Source organism: Enhydra lutris, unplaced genomic scaffold (genome assembly GCF_002288905.1).
Source record: "Enhydra lutris kenyoni isolate GAN:26980312 unplaced genomic scaffold, ASM228890v2 scaffoldscaffold26, whole genome shotgun sequence".
Classification (NCBI taxonomy): domain Eukaryota; kingdom Metazoa; phylum Chordata; class Mammalia; order Carnivora; family Mustelidae; genus Enhydra; species Enhydra lutris.
The window spans coordinates 6,170,684-6,186,204 of NW_019154110.1; the positions used below are offsets into that span (position 1 = coordinate 6,170,684).

General features: G+C 55.9%; 1 protein-coding gene across 1 annotated transcript in view; it reads left to right on the top strand.

Moving 5' to 3' along the window:
* Positions 1–4,707: 4,707 nt before the first annotated feature.
* Positions 4,708–15,521, top strand: part of LOC111151534 (RAB11 family interacting protein 4) — a 111,246-nt gene continuing 100,432 nt past the window's right edge. The window contains exon 1 of the mRNA XM_022509591.1: positions 4,708–4,866. Coding sequence (XP_022365299.1) covers positions 4,708–4,866 — 159 coding nt within the window. The remainder of the gene's footprint in view (positions 4,867–15,521) is intronic.

Sequence of the window (15,521 nt, forward strand, 5' to 3'; positions counted from 1 at the left end):
GCTCTTATTTTGTCTTTACAATTCTGTGAGGTAGACAGGATTATCCCCATTTTAGAGATAAGGGGGCACCTGAGTGGCTCAGTGGGTGAAGCCCATTTTAGAGATAAGAACACTGAGGTTAAGTCACTTGGCCAAGGTCACATGGCTTATAAGTGGCCAAGACAGGATGTAGACCCCAAGCCCTGAGTCTGAAACACCGTACCTTTTTTTTTTTTTTAAAGATTTTTTATTTATTTGAGAGAGAGAACATGAGGGGGTCTGGGGGAAGAGCAGAAGGAGAAGCAGACTCCCCACAGAGCAGGGTGCCTGTTGTAGGACTCAAACCCAGGACCCTGGGAGATGATCTGAGTCACCCAGTTGCCCCAGAAACCTGTACCCAGGGCCTTCCTGTCACATACCTCCCATGAAAAGCAGCAGGAGTCCAAGATGGGCCTGCCAGACTCCCAACAGTGTGGAGTATTTGCCCACATGCTGGGAGTAAGAGGATGTCAGCAGGTGGCATCCACGGGTGTCAGCACCCGTCACAGCACCAGGCTGTGATATCGGGCCTGGCAGTTCTGTGTGTTCTGAGACCTGCAGGACAAACAAAGGCCCTTGGGATACATTCGCTCTCGGTCTGACTCCCCAGCCAAAACACTTGGAGGCTCTGAGCACACCTTGTGGGGGTGGGGGGGGGGAGGGTTTCCGCTCGATGAAGACAGAGAGACTTGGGTGCTATCAGGGGGTAAAAGTAGAGGAGAGGAAGCAGGCCTCACTGCTTAGAGTCAAGCCCTGCTCCCACAGGTACCAGCTCTGTGACCTTGAGCAGTTTACCTCAACCCCACCCCCCAGCCCCCCCACCTCCCCAACCCCCCCCCTCATTTCCCTCACCTGAAGATAGAGTTAATAACAAAGCGCCCTCCGGGAGCCACTGGAGAAAGCAGAGCTGGTTCATAGAGAGCCCTCGGTTCTTGCCAGCGCCTGGCAGGAAGTAGGCCTCAGGAAGGGTTAGCTGGTGTTGCTTCAGAGGCCGGAGGAAGGGTCTTCCCAAAAGAAGAAAGGAGATCCAAAGGTACCCCCGTCTAGCGAGGTCACCAGGGCTGTGTACCTGTATTTTAACAGTACATACATGTAAGTGTGTGCCCACACACACACATCAGACACACGAGTGAATGTGCACACAATCACACCAGAGTCCGCGGATGAGGGTGTGGCCCTGACATTGGCGTCAGCTCTCCCTTCTTGGTCTTGGAATGATTCCTTTGTCCTTAATGTCCCGAAGAGCAGAGACGCGGAGGGCCTTGCGCCCTGGCCAGGGGAAGGTCAGCACATGGGCGGGGCTTCACGGAGCATCATGAAAACACTCCAGGGGAGACTGCATGGAGTTCTGTAACAACAGAAGGGTGAGGGCAGCTCACCCAGGGAAGACTTCTTGGAGGAGGTGGCCTCTGTGGGACGGCTGCGGAGAGAAGAGGAAGGACATTCCAGGCAGAGGGAACGGTATGCTTAAGACGAGCCAGGCATTTCATCGATCGACTCTGTGTTGCGTCAGTGTCTTGCAGTCGAGGCTCATGCTCCAGAAATGGACCGACAGTATGGTAGAGGGCCTTACTGCCCTCCAGAACAGAGGGCCCAGCTGGGGTCCAACGTTCAAGGAAGGGTGTTTGCGGATTCCCGCGGCGGTCCTGGGAGTTCTTCTCTCCTGCAGTAGGGGGCAGCAGAGAGCGCTGGAACCCGGGCAATGAGCTGATCCGCGGGGAGCGGACTTCCGGTAGGTGAGACCTGCTGCTGGAAGCCGCCTCCCGACCCCAGAGGAATTCGGACCTGATGCCCCCCGGCCGAAAGCCACTGTTAGGAGGCATTTCCGCCGCAGGTGACAGGATTTGGAACACACTTGGGAAGAATAAGTAAGGTTTGGGCGCTCTTCTTAGGATCTTGGAAGGAAGGTTAGCAATAGGTTGGGCCTGCTCCCTTGCGAGGGTCGGGGAAGGTTCTGCGTGGGCACCCCACAGTGAGGGAGAACACCAGCTTCCTGGGCACCCCTCCAGACAAGGGAGGACAAGTTCTGTAGATGCCCTGCTCTCCTGGGCGCCTCCCGCCCCTGCCCTTGGCACCCCCATCCAGTGCCGGCTGCTTCAGCAGGTTCTCTACTGACCAAGCATATTTTAGGCCAGGTGAAAAAAGCAAGTGAGTTCACACCACCTTCCTCCTTTCCAGAGCGCTAATTATTCATGGTTAAAAAACAAAAAAACAAAAAACAACAGCAGGTTGAGAGCAAGAAGAAACCGGATCCTGTCCTATTTCCACACTTCATGGATGAAGAAGTCAAGGCCCTTACCCGAAAATCAGAAATGCCTCCCCCTTTCTGACTGGTTCTAGACCTCTCCACAGTGGACCCCAAACAGCGGCCACGTGCGTTTTCTCATTACAAACCTGCAAGACCTCTGCGAGGTAGGAACTCCTGTCCCCACTCTACAGACAGGAACACCGAGGCTCCGCGAAGGGAAGTCATGCAGAATTAGGGGGCGAAGAGAGCAGAACTTGGATTTCAGCCCAGCTGTGTGGGATTCCCCCACTATGGTGACACACTGCCACACGCCAGGGGGCTTAAAACAACAGAAATGTATTCTGTGACTGTTCCCATGGCCAGAAAATCAAGGGCCGCATTCGCTCTGAAGGCTCTAGGGAAGATTCTTTGCCTTCCCTCTTCAGCTTCTGGTGGCTGCCAGATTCTTTGGCTTACGACTGCATCACTGATCTCTGGTCCATGTTATCACATTGCCTTCTCTCCTGTTTGTGTCACATCTCCCTCTGCCTCTTTTTTTTTTTTTTTTTTTTAAGATTTTTAAAATTTATTCACTTGAGAGAAAGAGCACACAACCTGAGCCAAAATCAAGAGTCACATGCCCAAGCAACTGAGCCATCCAGGTGCCCCGGCCTCTTTCTTATAGGAGGTGTGACTGTGTTTAGAACCCAGCTCGATAACCCAGGATAATCTCCCTATCTCCAGATCCTTAACTTAATCTTGTCTGCAAAGACTCTTTTTCCGGTAGGGGGACCATTTATAGGTCCTGGGGATGAGGACGTGACTACCTGCAGGGGGTATTTTCCAGCCTACCACACCGCAATTGCCCATTCCTTCCTTAGTTTATTCCTATGCAGACCTTAATTGTGTGTTAGGCATGGTGCTAGGAGCTAGAAAATGGAGAAATGACACAGTCCCCGCCTTCAGGGACCTTTCATAGCCATTCCCAAGTGCTCTCTTGATAAGTAGCGGGAGAAAGAGACACAAGGATAGTCACAATAGCTAGCACCTACTACCTGGAGACTGACATTTACATAGATTAACCCTTCCCACAGCCTTATTCCCATCTGTAGGGTGTCTCCTCGGTCTGTATCTGTACAGAATGCTCCAGGAGCAGAGGGGTGAGGTAGTCAAGGTGAGGGAAGGTGGTCAGGGAAGGCTTCCTGCAGGAGGTGCCATGCCACTTCCAGGGAATCTGGAAGGACGGGAGTGGGTCTGAGGAAGTGGTTGGGGGAGGAGGTAGGAGTGAGGAGTGCCCCAGGCAGAAGGAGGCAGGAGGGAACTGGGATGCTCTAGGGACAGGGATGAGGAGAGACAGGAGAAGCTGAAGCCTGTTGAGGCTTCTCCCTAGAGAATGGGCTGGAATCCCCACTGCTCCTTCCATGTGTATTTCCCAGATGGGCCTGCTGAGGCAGCTGTTGGAAATCACCTGGGGAGTCGGGTCACCTGGAGAAAGAGGAGGAGAGGAGAGAGGCCCTGGGTCTTCTTGCTCACTGCTCCCCCAAAGTGGCCTCTTGCTGCCCTGGGGCAAGGCCCTCCACCTAAGGTTCCAGCTCTGGCGTGCTACTCTTTCTGATGCCACAGGGGCCTGGCCTACTGAACAACAAGGCAGAGCGGGGAGAGGAGGCAGGCCAGATCCTGCTGGGCCCCCAGGTGGGGCTGGGGTCAGCAAGTCCTTCCCCAGCAGCGACCTGACTCCAGAAGCGCTGTTAGGGACAGCTGTGTGGTCCAAAGCCTGGAGAGGCAGCACACAGGTTAGGAGGATGGAGTAGTCGAGGTGCACCCTGGTCTGGTCTGGGTATCAGTCCTAGCCCTGCCTCTCACAAGCTGTGTGGCCTACGGTAAGTAGTTCAACCTCTCTGGGTTCATCCGCTTCCTCCCGGATGAATGTAACTAACAACTGGATGCTCACGTAGGAAACACCAAACACCTCCAGAGCGCTCAGGCCCGCTAGGCACCCACCCGGGGCGCGGGGATGGGAGGGTGGGGGCGCAGAGGCAGAGAAGAGAGACCGCGGGACCCGGGCCTCACCTCTGCATTCTTCCAGGAGGGCGGGGCCTTCGGGCAGCTGGGAGTTACCGGGCACCGGGCCGCGCGCCCCCCTCCGGTTTTGGGGGACAGAGGGAAACCGAGTCGGCGGGGCAGAGGTGGCCTGCCCCGGGAAAGCGCGGCTCCTTTTGTCTGCAGCCTCCGCGCCGCGCCGCCGCCGCCCCTCCCCGCCCGCCCGGAGCGCGGGGCTGTGGCGCCGCCGCCGCTGACACTGCTCGGCCGCCGGCGGGCGGAGGCTGCGCGTCGCAGAGGCGCGCGGGCGGGCGGGCGGGCGGCCCGGGGCGCGCGGCGGCGGCGATGGCGGCGGCGCGAGGCGGGCTGCGGCGGCCCGCGGCGGGCGGCGCGGCGCTTGGGCTAGCCGCGGGGTCGGCCGGATGGCGGGCGGCGCGGGCTGGGCGGGCGCCCCCGCGGCTCTGCTGCGCTCCGTGCGCCGCCTGCGCGAGGTGTTCGAGGTGTGCGGCCGCGACCCCGACGGCTTCCTGCGCGTGGAGCGCGTCGCGGCGCTGGGGCTGCGCTTCGGCCAAGGCGAAGAGGTAAGGGCGCCGCGCCGCGTCCCCGGGCCCCGCCAGCGTCCCTGCCCTCAGCCTGCCCAGGACGGGCCCCGCTGGCGGCAGCCCCTAACCCCGCCCGAGTGGGCGCCCCGTCCCCCCGGGACCCCCCGATCCCCGGCCCTGGTGGGACCCCCGCTCTCCCCCACAGCCCAGGGTGGCCTCCCTGCCCACCTTCCCTCCCCCGCAGTGCGGGTCCCTCTGATGGGTGTGAGAACCCACCCCATGTTTGGGGGGGCAGGAGCTGTCAGAACCCGGCCTCCGGGCCGCCCCGGGTCTGTGGGAACGGAATTCCAGGACGCGGGGTGGGGGCTGGTGCGTGCGCCCCGCTGGGCCTCAGCCAGTGGGTGGAGGGGCCAACTAGGGGCGCTCTGCTGCCTGACGGCACCAACCCCGCCCAGGGAAGGATGACGACCCCGGTGACCCTCGTTCGGGCTAGGATGGGCAGGCATGGTGGGCACCTGGCGGTGTTCGCTGCCGCAGGCCCGCTGGAGCCAAGCTTGCAGAGTGTCTCCGTGGTAGGTCGCGTCTATCTGGGAAAAGCAAGAGTTCTGTTGGTTGTTATCAGGGCAAGAATCAGAGGGTGGGTGTTGGCAGAGGGGGTGGGCAAAGGGATATGAATAAATGCCCCCATCGGCTAGTGTCTTCTTGTGCCATGGGCACCGGGACTGGTGGCTCTGTCTGGGAGGCAGGGCAGGGCACCCACCCTCCTGTCACTGCCCACTCCCACATACTCCGGTTTTCTCCTGGGAACAGAAGCCCTGCCTAGTGAGTTTCCAAGGCCACTTAAGGCCTCAGGCTCTGCATGGGGAGTATGGGGGCCCAGGGTCTCAGGCGGGCCACTGACTGGTATTCGTTCCTGGAGCACCTCGGGCCTAGTCCACAGGAGAAGCCAGGATGAGGTTAGATCGGACCCATGCCTCTCTGTCACCCAGTGGAGGGGAGATGAGAGATAATCATCTCTCCATAGCCCCCTTCTATGACCAGGGTTTGGGAGCAGTAGGTGAAAGACGATGAGGCAGGTATCAAGTTTGAGAACCAGGTACCCTGTCCCAGGAAGCTCAGTGCTGTGGTTCCTGTTGGAGCCCACATTTCCTGCAGCAGTCGTGATCCTTCCCCTTCCCCAAAGGCAAACCCTCACAGCGGCGCCCTCTGAGGCCACCTGAGTCCCCAGCAGGCACCACCACCTTATCCCCGAGCTGGACCACTACTGTTGTTGGAAATTTCTCCCTCCTGCATTCTTAGAGCCAAACCCACTTGTCACAGTCATTACCGTTCGGCACGGGGCCGCACATGGGTCTCTCTTCTATGGGGCAGCCTTTAAATATCTGAAAAGAGCTCTCCTGCCCCCTTCACTCCTTCCCATCCACTCCTTCCCATTTTTGCTCCTCCAGGTCGAATACCCCCGTTCCTGAAGCGCCAGCCATTTCCATATGACCAGCAGGGGCCAGATCTGTGGCTTATGGTCCTGGAGCTGCCATCTACTAATTGTGTGACTCAGTTTTCATAGTAATAGCACAGAGGGCCTGGGTCAGGAAAACTGCAGGACCGCTCTCATTCCAGCACCTAACACAACTGCAGGTGTTCAAGGTGAGGCTGCCTTTTTGCCTGGTGGACCACACTTTCCATTCATATTGTCTTTCTGGCACCCATAACCCCCAAGATCTTTTTTAGAAACTTCTGCCACACCAGGATTCCCCTCAATCCTGGAGAAGGGTCACAATTTCCTTCTTTTTATAGCATAATCTTATATTATTACAGAAGTGGTTTATATGCACAGTAGGAAATTAGAAATATGAGCAAGCAAACATAAAAGTATTATGTTCCCATCTCCCAGGCAGCTCTGCTGTGACACCTTGGTCACATCCTTCCAGCCCTGCTTCTATGCCTGTATGTAGATTTCCCTCATAAAATGAGATCATGCTGTGCATACTGTTTTGTAACCTGATTTTTTTTTTCCAGTAAATGATCAGCACTTTCTACTTCAGTAAATTTTCATCTCATTTAACATGCAGACCTTATTCACATTTCTCTGTTTGGCCCCAAAATGTCAATTTTTGCTGTTTTGTTTAAGCCAGTTTCCTTTCTCTTGAGCTGTGCGATGCCTCAGTTGTTGGGCCCCTTAGGCCTCTCCACTCTACTGCAATTCCTTTTCTAAAAAAGGAATTATCTTTTTTTTTTTTAAGATTTTATTTATTTGACAGAGAGAGATCACAAGTAGAGAAAGAGAGGAGGAGGCAGGCTCCCTGCCTAGCAGAGAGCCCAATGTGGGACTTGATCCCAGAACCCTGAGATCAGGACCTGAGCTGAAGGTAGAGGCTTAACCCACTGAGCCACCCAGGCAGCTCCAGGAATTATCTTTTTAATAATCCTGACTTGTAGAAGAGATCAGGCCTCTTGTCTGTGTCAGTGATTTCTTGAATTGAAACCTGTTACTTGGCCCTTATTCCTATTAAACTTCATCTTGTTCATTTCATCCCATTGAATTAGACAATAGAATTTAAATTCCTACCTCTGACACTCTCAAATGCTATGCTGCCTGCTGGTTGGAGAAGCAGGTGCTTTATGTCTGAGTCCGCAGGCTGATTGTAAACACAGGGCAGGACCACGGACAGGGCCTAGTAGGGGCCGTTCTCCTCACCCTGTATTGTTGATTGAGACCCACAGACAAACATTTTGCTGCCCTACTGATGACAGGGAGGAAAGTCATTTCTCCACAGGTAGGGATCCCTTCAAAATTCTATGTGCTTGAGCAGTTTCTATTTCATTTGTTCAAAAATTAGGTGGAGACCCTGATTCCCCAACCCACTGGTGTTCAACGGTGGAAAACTGTTGTTTGTTAGATATGGGGGTTCAGTGAACCTCTCAGAGTTGGTCACCCACATTTTACCAACTACCCCCCAGAACACCAGGGATGCCAGAATCCTTTGCACACATCAAAATATACTAGGTTGCGAAGTATTAAAAAACAACAACCGTGAGGCCATACTAATATAAGTAAATGGTTGAATGAATGAATAAATAAATACTAGGTGACTTTCCCATACAAAAGAAATCATTTATATAAATAATTCCCTATCAAGGAGGTAGCGTGTAAGTCCCCACCCTGTAAGTGAAGTGTCAGATGTGCAAGTGACCCCCTTCTAAAGAGCACAGTATGGAAAGGGGGGAGGAGTAACTTGCCAGCAGAGAAGCCTGAGAAGCACTACCTCAGCCACACAATCAAGGTCAACATCAACAGTGATAAGTTATGTAGACAGGGTGTACCCCTGATGTGATGTCATAAGTGGCTCTTTACCTCTGCGGTCTTCCTTCCAAAACCCATAACCCCCATCTAGTCCCGAGAAAGATGTCAGACAAACCCCAACTGAGGGATATTCTGCAAAACACCTGATCAGTATTCCTCAAATTTGTCAAGGTCATCAAAACCAAGGAAAGTCTGAGAAACTGTCACAGCCACACAGAGCCTAGGGAGACATAACTAAATGTAACGTAAGTGGGATCCTGGAATAAGGGTAGGATATTAGATAAAAACTAAGGAAGTCTGGAAAAAGTACACACTTGAATTAGTAATGGTATTATGTATATAGGAGGTTGGCCTCTGGCATCCCCCTGATTTATTGGCTTAGGAATCATAGTAGAAAAGAGAAGAAAAGAAAATTGGATAAAAACATGAGTACCTGAAATTGAGACACAAAGGTTGACCTTTTAAAGAATGCAAAGATGAGGGGAAACACCACTGTTCAAATCCTGAAAGTTCCTAATGTGTGGGAGCAGACAGATTATGACAAGTACGTAGAACTATGGTCTGAAACCATGTTGGCTTCTTTTTTTTTTTTTTTAAGATTTTATTTATTTATTTGACAGACAGTGATTACAAGTAGGCAGAGAGAGAGAGAGAGGAGGAAGCAGGCTCCCTGCTCAGCAGAGAGCCTAATGCGGGGCTCGACCCCAGGACCCTGGGACCATGACCTGAGCCGAAGGTAGAGGCTTTAACCCACTGAGCCACCCAGGCACTCCCATGTTGGCTTCTTATGTCTTGCTTTTTTATCTTCCCTAACCTTTCTCGGCCTCTGTTTACTCATCCGTAAAGTGGGGATGATAATAGTCCCCGTTCCACTGGGTTATGGTGGAACTTGGACCAGCGCCCGTGGATGTGCTTAGTCCAGGGTCTGTGGATAGGCACATGGTCAGGACTGCTGCTGCTCTTGTTTTGATTGTCTTCAAAACACCTGCAGGCGCCTTCGCGAGGCTGTTCTGGGCCCGGGGTTCTCTGCGATTGAGGTCAAGGTCTGGGACTAGTCTGTGGTGCTCTCAGCACACCCTCCTTGTTTGGCTCGGATTGGCCAGCTCCTCTTGCAAACCGTCCAGCATTCTGAGGACAGAGGACCTTGAAAGCAACCAGAGATGGACTCCACTCCCTGCCATACATTCTTGTCCTTTTTCCAGTTCGAAGACCCTCCTTCTTGCTAGAAAGATTGGAAGCGAAAGTAGTTGAGTGGTATCTCTGCCCTCTGTTAACACAGCACCAGCTCCTCTGAACCATGGGCTTGTCCTTCCTGCTAGGAATGGGGGCCAGTGTCCAAAAGGGTGCTGTTCATTGTCTCGGGGGGGTAAGTCAGCTTTAGCCAACCAGGACTACTCTATAATTTCCCCCTTCTTTGTTGCTGCCCTGGCTATGGCCAGAGGCCACTGGGACATGGGGCTCCTCGTTCATATTGGGCAGGAGATGAAATAAGGGTCCTGATGGGGCTCCCTCAGTCCCCAGGTAAACCCCACACTCACGACACCACGAGAGACATGCTGGTGCTGCCTGGATCTCTGAGCTGGCAGAGGAGTTGGAGGGCTGGGGTAGGACAAGACTCCTTGGGAGCCAGCCCTGGGTGGTGTTCAGGGGACCCACCCCAGATTTGTGGGCTGCCAGGGGCAGGGGATTCCTGAATTAAAACTGAGTTCTGCCCAGGAGAGGGGATTGGCTGCTGGGGAAGAAGCAGCCCTGTCTGCCGTATCTGTGGCTGGAGCTTGGGAGGTAGGGAAGGGATAGGAAGAGAGGAGCGAGGTCAGGAAAGGCTCAGCCATTCTCAGCGGACAGTGGGAGATGCCGGGCAGCATGATCAGTTGTGTGCCTGAGAACAGAGGCTGGCTCTAGCAGAAGACTGTGACATACGCTCAGAGAGGAAGAGGGTCTGGACTTGGGCAGGAGTGGCAGACAGAGTTGGCAGAGGTCCCCCAGTCACTCCTGTGGGGAATGATTCAAGGCTTTATTGGTGAATAGGCCCCCTTTATGTGCCTCGCCCTAATGGGGACATGCTTCAGATGGCAGAGCCGACAGACCAGAAGGAAGACCTAGGTCCTCTGAGCTTCAAAGAACAGGTGGGGCATCTGCGGCCCATGATGGGGGAGCAGAACAGGAGTGGGCCAGAGAGACCTTCTCTTTTCCTGTGCTTCTGCTCCTGCTGGGTGCTCCATCGAGAATGTGGTCCCTCAGGCATGAGGGGCGAGTGCAAGGGACCGAGCTCTAGGAATGGGGGAAGGAGGACAAGCCCTAGCTGGGGTGTGGCACCCTCAGGCCTCTGACCTGCCGGCACCATGGTCTGGCTTGCTGGGTGGAGGGGCGTGTGAAGACAGCCCACGGGGCTGGTCCATCTCGTCAGACATCCTTGAAGTGGCCGCGTCCATGGGGCGCACCTCTGTGGGTTCGAGCTTCCTTCCCCAGATACTGGGTTCCAGAGAAGAAGAAAGCTCCAGGTAGCGGAGGACTTGCTTGTGGGCAGATGTGGTCGGCTGCCCAACAGGGGCTAGACTCGGGCCTCCCGAACAGCAAGCTGTGCCATCAGTGTAGTTCCAGCAGCTGGAGAGTCCGAGCTCCCCGTGGGTGCTGGGCCTTCACCTTGGGAAGTGGGACTTACCCCTTTCCCACGTGGTTGCTGTAGGGCCCCGAATTACCAGCCTGGGCAGGCAGGATGACGGTCAGACCTGGCCCCAACTCTGAGGCCCAGGAATGTTTCTCGGCTCCAGGGAGAGAACCAAAGAAGCAAAGAAAGAGAAAGGAGGGCGGGGCGTGGAAACAGGGCCCTAGGGAGCAGTGCTTCACCTGTGGTCGAGGGTCCCCACATGCCTCCCCGGGATGGTGGGGTGAGAGGGGGACCCCGGGATCCTGGTGGGTAGGGGGGCGGATGGCTGAGAAATCCCTCCTCCTCCACTGCCACCTGCACGGGTCAGCAGCCCGGCCTTGAAGGACAGTGCAGATTTGGGGCTGGTGACCGACCCTGTGCAACTTGGTGCCAGCTGGAGCACCCGCGTTCCTGGGTCCATTTCACAGACTTGGCAGGCGAGGTTCCTGCCAGACCCCTCAGTAAGTGTACGAAGGAAGGGGGATCCTCTTCCTCCTGCTCCCATGGGCCCTGTGGGCCCACCCTGCCAGCAGTGAGCTCCACCCCAGGCCCCGAGCAGTCCCACTGGCACAGAACGGGAGGCTGACGGCCAGCCTGGAATGACAGCTAGAGCTGGGCCAGTGGGGCTAAGGAGGGATGGGGGAAGTGCCTGCTGACCTGGAAACAGAACGAGCGTCACGAGTGCGTTAACCGCTGTCTCCTCCACGCGCGCATGCAGTTTGGGTGAAAGCCTTGAAATTTTGATAGCGTTGTCTTAATGGAAATACCTTTTGGATGTGGAGGTTGTCTTAATATATGTTTCCAGGATTTAAAAAAAATTTTTTTCTCTCCATTAACATCTTGCGTGCCTACTATATGCCAAAACTCTTCCAGGCACTGGGAAACCAGGGTGGCCTGGAGCCAGAGAGACAGGCAAGGACGTAAAAATGGCCATCAGGTGGTGTGAGGTACAAGGAAGAAACAAAGTACAGAGACAAAACCAAAGGAGGATTTTTTTTAAAGATTTATTTGAGAGAGAGAGAAAGAGCAAGTGAGCAAGAGAGAAAGAGAGCACAGCATGAGGAGAGGCAGAGGGAGAGGGACAAGCAGGCTCCCCACTGAGCAGGGAGCCCGAGGTGGGACTTGACCTGAGCCAAAGGCAGCCGCTTAACTGACGGAGCCACCCAGGCGCCACCCCAAAGGAAGATTTTTACCCCTAGAATGACTGCGGGAATCCTCTTCTGTCACAGGGGGACATGGAGGTGGAACATGGCATGATGTGGGGGACCGGCTGCCCCCGCAGATGTCCGCAGGTGGCTGACCCAGGCAGAGGCAGGAGCAGACCTGGGGGTTAGAGATGCAGCAGGCAAAAGGAGCGAAGGGAGCCGGGCTGGGCAAGAGATGCTGGAGGCACAGAGCAGGGCAGCAGCAGCAGGAGAGAAGCAGCTGGATTTGGAGACAAGAGCCCGCGCGGGAAGTCGGGTGTGAGAGACGGAGAGAATTTTGAGAATGTGCTGGCTGGGGAAGAAGAAAGCGGGAGGCAGGCTGGGTGAGGAGTCAGGAGATGTGCCCGGCCGGCCAGTGCCGGGCAGATGAGTCCAAGAAATGCGCCTCAGGCTTGCTCCTGCTGGCCAGCCCCTGCCTCCCTCCCTCCCCCCCTCCCCTTCACCCCCCACACCTTCTGTCCCACTGCCCACAGCAGACAAGTTTTCTGAGGGAAGAACCTGCTTCAGCTGTGGTTCAGTCCCCCTTTAGAGGACAGACACAGGCTGGGGCCCCAGGGCCTCTGCTGGGCTAGCTTGGACATCTTATCTTCTCGTCTCACCATCTTCTGTCTGGGAGGCCGACTGCTCATCGGCCCGCTGATCCATCTGAGGGCTCCTCCCTGCCTCCTCCCTGCACAGGGTAGGAGCTGACCAGTGCCATAGCTCATTGCTTGAACGTGCTGTCGACATGACTGCCGGCCCCCTCCAGTGGACCCTGCCTGGAGCCATCCCCTAATGAGACTTGGGGCTCTATGCTGTTCCCCCACCCCCTGCATCTTCTGATCCTTAGGGGCCCACCCCAGAGACATACCTTAGGACCACCACTCCACCACCCCGGGGGTCACTCAAGGGAGATGCCCAGCTTCCTCCAGAAGCAGGCAGATTGATTGCCCATCAGCCTCTGGTGGCCGCTGTCCCCAGGAAGATCCCAATCTAAGTCCAGTACACACCTGGGCAAGGTAGACAAGTAAATCAGAGGACCGATTTATACCAAAACAAAAACCAAAAGCGGGGAGTTTGGGGCACATTCAGTGCCCACGTGGCTAGAACAGCTCCTCCAAGAGTGGGGGCCTCACTGCCTCCCTAGGCAAGCCCGTTCTGTCCTGACAAGGCTCTGGCTGAGTCCTCTCTCACACAGTGAGCTGAGGTTTGTCTCCCGGAGCTCCAGTCTTTTGCTCATCCCTCCCTCTCCCCATCCATTGAACACCCACCTGCACCTTTGACAGGGCACCCACGTCAACATGCAGGCTGGGGACCTGCTCATCCAACCATCCAAACATCTGCCTTGCCATCGACCCATCCACTCACCCATTTGTCACACGGCCTTCCGTTTGTCCGTCCATCTGTTCACCCACCTTTCCACCAGCCTCCCCTGCCTGTCCATTCACCGTCCAACCAGCATTTCCAAGTGTCCGCCACGCCAGGGCTGGGGACTGGCATTTTTAGGGAGTGACATGTGGCCGTATGGGGAAAAGGCTCGGCCAGGACAGGGAGGGTGAGGGCTGGGGCCAGCTGGTGACCTTACGGAGTTGTGGATGGGCAGCGACACCTTCCCCCTCCCGACCCGCTTTGGAGCTAGCTGGTTTTGATTTCTCACTTCCTGCATTGGGCACTGGGTCTGCAGAGGGCTGAGGCCTTACTGTAAGATGTGAAAACCTAGGTTATTGCAAAGGTGCTTATTATGATGGATAGACCTGTCTCCTTATCTGTGAAAGGGGGGTCATATTCTGAGAACTGGAGATAAGGAGGAAAGACCAGCATGGTGCCTCTTGGCATTCTTTCTCCAGGCCACCTACTCCATGACCCTTGTTGGCATCCCTCCTGCTCTCCATCCTAGCGCGCACCTCTGACCCCTTTCCTCTGCCTGGTACTTTTCCAGGCATGGGCCTCCCTGCCAGACGTTCTCCTGCAGCCACTAGTGACTTCTCTGTGGTTGGAAGGGAGGGAGAGATGATCTGTGCAGTCTGCCTTCATAGCTCTCGTTCTCTTTCATCCTGGAATACAGCCCTAAGAACCGGAGAGGCAAAGGGAGTTGCCCAGGGTCCCAGAGTAAGTGGAGGGGCTGGCACAGGAACCCAGGTCTGTCGGGCTCTCACATGGCCTCCTTAGCGCCTCCACGGTCTTCCACGGTCAGGGTCTGGGGAGAACGATCCGACTGGAGTTTCAGAAATTTGACATTGGAGAAACCTCAAATCCAAGGCTTTGTCTGGCTTTCTAAATTGGGGGTGGCCTCGGTTCAGGGGCTGGAGCAGCACCTGGCCGGAGCCATAATTAGAAGCAGGTCTATAATCTGCAGGGAGGCGAGGGCTGCTGTGGGGAGCCCCGAGTGGGCCCTGCAGGCCGGGCTGCCCTGGCTGTGATGGGAGGGCAGGTGGCAGCTGGAGCTGAGGTTTTAGGGCAGAGAGAGGGTGGCAAATCGCGCATCTCCACTCCTTCACGTGGGTTTCCTGCCAGGTGCCCCTCCGCCATCCTCTGCAGCCCCCCAGGGGCATAGGGCAGGGGCCCGGGCCGGGCTCCCAAACAGGACACCCACCTGTGCCCTGTGCCTGTTCTCCAGGCTCCTTCGTCTTCTCGGCCACCAAAGCCCTGTGGCCCCAGCCAGCCTTGACCTCCTTTTGCTCCCCGTGCATCCATGTCCCTCCAGCATCTCCATTCAGGCCAGGCCACTGTCACATTCAGTGAGGACGCAGACTTCGGGCGCTGGTCTACTTTCCAGCTTTGTGAATTAAAGTTACCCAACCTCCCGCTGGCTCAGCCTCACCCATAAGGCAGGGATGATATTAGCGAGCTCTTAACCCCATGACACAGAGTAGATGTCGTAAGTATTCGTTCATATCACTGTTACCACTAAGTCAGTTTTCGGGGTGGGCTGTCCATTTTCATTCTTTCAGGGATCGTTTTGGGCACCTGCTCTAGGCCGGTTGGGGGCTAGAGCGCATACCGGTGATTAGGATAGGGTTCCTTCCCTGAGGGACTCCGCCCTGGGTGTGGGTGTCAGGGGGGCATTCTCTGAGGGAAGTCGGGGCTCCCCTTACCACCCCAGGCAGAGCTGGAGACTCGTCCCGCAGGGCTTGCCTGTGAAGACAGGAGACTCACTCTGCCTGGGGACAGGAAAGCGTCCCGGGGGTGACAGTGGGGTGAATCCAGATGGGAAGGATGGCTGTGCCAGGAGAGACACCTGCCGGGTGGGATGGATGGCCTGAGGGAGAGGGACTGAGCTGCCAGGCAGTGGGGGCCAGATGGGGAGGGAGGCAGGGGAGGAAATATTGAAGAGGGGGGCACAGAGGGATAAGGTAGCTCTGCTGTGTTTCAGACAAACCCGTCTGTGGTAGCCTGAGCTGAACGAAAGGCGGCCAACGTGGAAGCTACTGCCTCCATGCAGGCGCGGGAAGGAAGGGGGTGAGGAGATGGAGAGAAGGGGAGGGTCCGAGGGTGGCTCCCGGGCTGTCCCCTGGACTTCACAGTGCTGTGCTCGATGAACGGGAGAGAGTGTCATCTCACG